Below are 6,000 nucleotides of genomic sequence, written 5' to 3'. Positions count from 1 at the left end.
TCGTGGCGCTGGCGGCGCCGCCCGCCCGGCCGGGCCCGGGGGGCCTGGCGGCTCCCCCGCCCCTCTGCCGGGCACCGCGGGGCCAAGCGGAGGGGCGGCCCCGTGCCGCTGCCCCGGGGGTCACGGTGGCGGTGTGGGCCTGGGTAGGCTCCGGGCGCAGACAGCCCGGCGCGGAAGGCTCCCCCGGGCCGATGCCGCTCTCGGTGCGCGGCCGGGGAAGCCCTCTGCCAGCCCCGCTGAGAGGCACTGTCTGTGCCTGCCCCGCCGGGCCGGCCAGCAGGACGCGGCCGGGTGCACGTCCTCGGTGGCGGGGCCGCCACAGGGCTCCTCCTGTCCGGGGCCAGACGTGGTGGCGGGGCCGGCGCTAGTGGAAGAGTAAACATGGGGGATGGGTCAGGGCTGCCCGCGGCCAGGGCTGCGGTCGTGTTGCACTCTATGGTGTACTAAGTCGGGAATCGCTACGAAGGGAGACTGCATTCTGCCACACAGCAGCTGTGTCAGCGTGATTCCCCCAAAACTGGGGGGCCTGGGCCTCCAATCTCTGAGGAAGCTCGTCGGGTTTCAGAAAGCAAGTATTTTCATTTGTGTCCATTCATCAGCCAAGAGATTGCCCTGTCCTGCGTGAACGTTTGGCGGAGGACAGTGCCTACCACAACCAGCCCAGTCCTGTTGCTATGTGCGGTTCTTGCTGCATGGGATTAAAAAAGTGATCATGTTTTTATTAAATATACTTTTAAATAACGTATAGCTGACATTTCCATCCACAAGAGCTGATTGTATTGGCAGTGTAACTCATGACTTTGCCTTTGTTTCTCTTCATACAAATGTTTGCCGTGTGATTAGCTCTGCCCCTTGCTGGAGGTTCTTTTTAGGATGATTTCGTTCTCATTACTGAAGTGTGCTCTAGACTTCTGTAACTTCTTTTGGTGCACAAGGCCAGCACCACAGGCAGTGTATCAACCAGGCAGTTTGAAACCTGTTGACCCAGTCAGCTGCACACTGGCGTGACGTAGCTGTAACCTTAGTTTCAAAACCTAAGTGGGAAGCCAAGGAGGTGTAAGATCCAAATGCAGTGCTTGAGCTGCTGGTTTTGACATTATGTTTAAAATACCATTCTAATGGTTGCCTCTGATTTTGGCCAGAGGTTAATCCCTGAGGCCTACAATATACCAGATGCTTGGGATTGCTGGAGATGAGGAGTATTTGTTCTTAGCTTCTTGTATGGGTGCCGAAGCAGAAATTCATATGGATAAACACTGCCCTTTGATTTCTCATTGAATGTCTGGCTGTTCTCTGAGGTGGAGGCAGCAAGGAAGATCTCTGCAGCTGGTGTGTACACAGTGAAACCAGCAGCTGTGCCTTGAGGTTGTGGCTTTCAAGTAGGCACTATATTGGGTGTCGTTCACTGGTTTCTTATCCTTACCCTCCTCTAAGGAGCAGAACACATGCAAAATCAGCCAGGTGGTGTTTTCTGGAGAAATGAGAGTTATAAGCACATCTGTGCCATTAGCAAGGCAGAGCCAGAGCTTGACAGCTGTTTGTGATGCCTAGGATGCTTCTCCCTCCTGGCCTCGTTTGGAACTTGCCATGAGGTGGTGGCACCCTTGTTAGTGACCCAACAGGCTGGAGGAGCTGCCACGGAGCCTGCAGGCCTTGCCAAGATAGTCTGGAACAGGTGCCATGGCACTAACTTGCTTTCCTTGGATCTGCAGCAGCTTGAGCCATGCAGGCATGTGCCATGGACACATAACCACGCGTTACACTGTGGCATAACCCTGGACAGCAAGGAGATTTCTCCAAGAAAATAGGTTACTAGCCAGAGTAAAAAAAATCGGCTCTCCAGGTTACTAGCCACCCTTTCTGTACAGCAGCAAATGCCTTGCAGAGATCTGCATTGCTGCAGCACCTGTACTTCAGCAGCATGACTGGCTGTCCTGGTACCTGCTGCCTCATTCCAGGATTAATTGCAACATTAGCTCTATTGCTCTGACAGCACAGTTTGTGCTGCCTTCTGCCTGTAAAAGGCGTGTTGAAGTAGGGGAAAAAAACAGTCTTGGCTGAGGTGCAGATCAGGCCTGTATGACTCTTGCATCACTGCTCTCCCTGTTCTTCCCTCCTTCTGCCACCATCAGCTTCCCTTACTGCATCATAGCTCTAGCATGATGTGAGACACCCCATCAGCAACGCTGTGTTTTTAGGAGTGGCGCCGGTTTGGGGAGCTTTTTCTAGAACAATGAGAGGTCAGAGATGGCAACTGTCACTTTCCTGAGAAAGCGATCAAGTTTGCTGTACAGAAGATGGTCCAAGCAGCACTGCAGGGTGTGTGTGGGAGAGGGGCCCCTTGTCCCATGAGCAGGCAGAGGCACTGGATTTTAGGAGAATGCAAGCTCTGCTGAAGCACAGCTCTGGGGGACTCTGGGTGTGGATTTGGTACAACTGACAGAGTGTGTACTGGACTGGCTTTTACATTTTCACTTGTATTCCTAAACGCTTTTTCAGTAAATCTGCAGATCTGGATTCAGGAGACGGAAAGTCCTTCCCAGCAGTGTCTTTCTCTTCCTGCTTCTGTCTTGTGTACAAGTTTAAAATAGTCCATGTAAACCAGTGTGAATTTTCTTCTAGCTTTCAGAGTTAGGTGTGGAGACAGAATTTCGTGCCTGGTGCATGATCTTATTGCAATAAAAACTGCAGAGCTGGGCTGCCCGACAGATGAGTGTCAAGAGCCCTGAGTGTTTGCCTTAGTTTGTGAGGATGTCTGTGTTGATTCACCCAAGCTCCACTGAACTGCATTCCTAACTTGTGACTGATGGCAGTGTTGTTGGCAGGTTTTCAGGTTGTTAGTCTCTTCTGACTAGAGAAGGTCTTGCTTGCAACCCTGAAATTTCATGTCTTGAACATCTGTTATTAATTTTTTGCCTGATACTGTATGGCTACTCTTGTAGCCAGTGTGATGAAAGAGTAACTACTCCAGACTTCCTGCTGTGAAGTTTGAGTAGATAGTGGCACTGCCTGCAGAGCTAGTAAAACACGACAGGTGTCATGTATGGGGAGATGCAACTGGGTATGAGAGTGTTTTGGATAAGGTGCAACTTTGAAACATACAGGTGGTGCTCTGTTGAAAGTTACAGTAACAGGGGTGTCATGGTTTTCTGTTGTCTTGGACCTGATTTATTTATTTTAATTTCTTTTTTTCTATAAAGCAAAAGCTGGCAGGCTGACAAACAGGCAGCTTACAGGACGGACTCTCTGGCTACTGACCATTTAGCTGGTAAGTTCTTATTTTGGTAGAGCCAAACATCTTGCTGAGCTTGCTAGACAGAGTGGCTTTCTGAATATGTCCCTCAGTCAGGCACCTCAGTAAGTTTCTCAGGAAGAGGCAACTTTTCTTATCTCTTTTCTCTCCAGGGATACACAATGGTCTTGGACTGACTATCCAGACGTTCACATACTCATTTAAAAATTGCCCGCCATTAATAATGAATAGATTGATTAGACCGTACTTCAGATTAATTAGAATACGCTTTAAAAATTTGTGGTGTCCCCCTTTCCAGTGACCTTCTTAGGTTACACATCCTCTGCCTTCTTAGGGAGGAGCTTAGGGAGGTTTTGGTGACGACTGTAGGGAGGAAATATCCATCCTGAGTTCCTGTCTGGTTCAACAAGGAAATTGGGCAGCTGATGGGCACTGTGGGTGCTTTTCAGGAGGATGGCTGGAAGAGTGCTTAGTAACATACACTTTGTCTTCCTGGAGTGACTGTGTGCATCCTGGGTGGTGTTGGTGATAGTGTTGCTGCCTCCATCTCTTCCAGTGGCATACCCGGATTGTGTGTGGGTGGGAAGTCGACAATGAGCTCTGTGGCAGTTTTGACCCAGGAGAGCTTTGCTGAACACCGCAGCGGCCTGGCCCAGCAGCAAGTGAAAGGTGAGCAAACACAACTGAGTTCCTGTGATGTACCTCTAGATCCAGACTGCACAGGCAAGATTCCTTGCTCTTGCACAAGCTCACTCCATGTGTCTGGTTCCCCAAAAGTGTGCATTCTTCATTCCTAAATTAGCATTTTGCTAGACTCTAGCTTTGTACCTCCAGCAGTGCAGTGATGATGCTGCACAGTGCAGGGCTGTGAGGAGACAGGCCTGAACACTTCAGAGAGTTCTGGCTAGCAGTGCTGTCAGCCCTAGGATGGGGCACGTGCAAGAGTGGGGCACTGAGCTACACGAGAACCTCATGGATCAGTGTGCTGGGCTGTCATTTCCACCCTTTGCTCAGCCAGGTGCTGGAGGTGGTCACTAACCCTGTGAACTGACTCAGTGATGGGTTTTGGCATCTGTCCCCAGCTGCAAAGTGCCCCATTTGGTATGGCCCAGTGCACAACTGAGTTGAACATAATGTACAGGCCTACAAGCTTTGTCTAGACTTTGCCCTGACTATAGCCCTTCTCTCTGCCTTTTTCCTGGGCTTATATTTGTCTTGTCCCCTTCTGACCTGCACCCTTGCTCTGGTCCTTTCACTTCTTTCTGCTCAGCCTGTTTTCCCCTAATTGAACCCCTCTTGACAAAGTTGGCAATAAGGTGCTGTTTGCTGCCACCATTCACTTGCATGTTCGCTCCCTGCACCCACTGTGCCAGCTCAGACAAGGCTGGTGGTTTGTGGCATTCACTGCGGTCTGTGCTATGCTGATGTCAGTCGTGCTCCAGACTTGGCAGCCCCATAGGCATAGCTGTAATAGGATTAATAGCAGGGCACAAGCCATTTGCTCTCCCTTGTTAGTGGTGCCTAATTGCAATTGCACTGCCTGTGAACAGGGGCATTTCTTCAGGCAAAGTAACTCATTTACCCTATTTGCTTTACTCTAGTTACAGCTTTAAACTCTGAAGAAGAGAATGATCCTCCAACCTACAAGGAAGCCTTCCCTCCACTCCCTGAGAAAGCACCATGTTTGGAAGCTGCCCAGGAACCTGCTGGTCCCTGGAGCAAAATTCGACCAATAAAGGCTTCTGTCATCACTCAGGTTGGTGGGAGTGGATGTCTTATGTCCTGTCTTTTCCCCGCTCCCAAAAGTACGTGAAGTGGAGCATTCCCTGAAGTATGAAATCCTTGTTATGTCAGCTTCTTTGTTGTGTTTTACCCTGGTACTGCAGCTGAGAGCTAGGACTGCTCTGGAGGGGAGGGATGTGTTGGAAAACTGTCCAGAAAGAGCTCTGTATCCCTGTTCCACAAATAGCTGAAGCAGGCCTGAAGGGAGCATTGCAGAATTCCTGTAGTGAGTGCTAATCCCCCTTTAAGGAAGACTCCTAGTGTGGGACGGACTGTGTGCTGCAGTGCTCCTGCACTTCCCTGGGCACAGCTGGTTGATGCAGTGCACAAACCTGGGAGGTCAGCTTGCCATTTAAGTCCTGTATGGGCATGAGAGAGGAGAGAGGAACTGTCAGGCAAAAGCACACTGACAGCTTGTTGTGCCCTTTTATCTGTCTGTGGCTGGGCAGGTGTTTCATGTGCCGCTGGAGGAGAGGAAATACAAGGACATGAATCAGTTTGGAGAAGGCGAGCAGGCCAAGATCTGCCTTGACATCATGCAGAAGACAGGAGCTCACCTGGAGCTGTCTCTCGCGAAGGACCAGGGCCTTTCCATCATGGTCTCTGGCAAGCTGGAAGCAGTCATGAAGGCTCGGAAGGAAATTGTTGCTCGACTGCAGACTCAGGTGAGGGCAGCTAACTGTTTCTCACTTGATCCCTGCTCTTCCCCAAGACTCCCAAATGCTTTGAGACCCTTGGGTGTGTGTGCTTATAAGCCAAAGAGGTGTTATTAGATGACTAATTCAGCTTTGCCATGTATTTTCAAAGCACACAATTGGCAATTTGGAATGGAAATGAGGCTTAAAATAGGGTTCAAAGTTAATTACAGGCCATGGTGTTGCATGAAGGGTGGAGTCTTCAATCTGTGACTTTGTGCTGAGGCGCTGGCAGGGTACAGGCCCCTCACACAAAATTTGTGGTGTGTG

The 6,000-nt window shown here is 50.3% G+C and overlaps 1 protein-coding gene across 3 annotated transcripts in view; it reads left to right on the top strand.

Moving 5' to 3' along the window:
- Window positions 1-6,000, top strand: part of LOC121662907 (high density lipoprotein binding protein) — a 39,680-nt gene that overhangs the window by 15,545 nt on the left and 18,135 nt on the right. For all 3 annotated transcript variants that reach the window (XM_042024593.1, XM_042024594.1, XM_042024596.1), the window contains exons 2-5: window positions 3,201-3,268; window positions 3,810-3,922; window positions 4,855-5,009; window positions 5,485-5,700. In XM_042024593.1, coding sequence (XP_041880527.1) covers window positions 3,847-3,922; window positions 4,855-5,009; window positions 5,485-5,700 — 447 coding nt within the window. In that variant the 5' untranslated portion in view covers window positions 3,201-3,268; window positions 3,810-3,846. The remainder of the gene's footprint in view (window positions 1-3,200; window positions 3,269-3,809; window positions 3,923-4,854; window positions 5,010-5,484; window positions 5,701-6,000) is intronic.

The sequence above is a fragment of the Corvus kubaryi genome, unplaced genomic scaffold (assembly GCF_017639235.1).
Source record: "Corvus kubaryi isolate FWS band 111438036 unplaced genomic scaffold, C.kubaryi_AGA036_p1.0 37264, whole genome shotgun sequence".
NCBI lineage: Eukaryota > Metazoa > Chordata > Aves > Passeriformes > Corvidae > Corvus > Corvus kubaryi.
The sequence above is the reverse complement of the archived record's forward strand: the minus strand, read 5'-3'. Positions and strand labels throughout refer to the sequence as shown.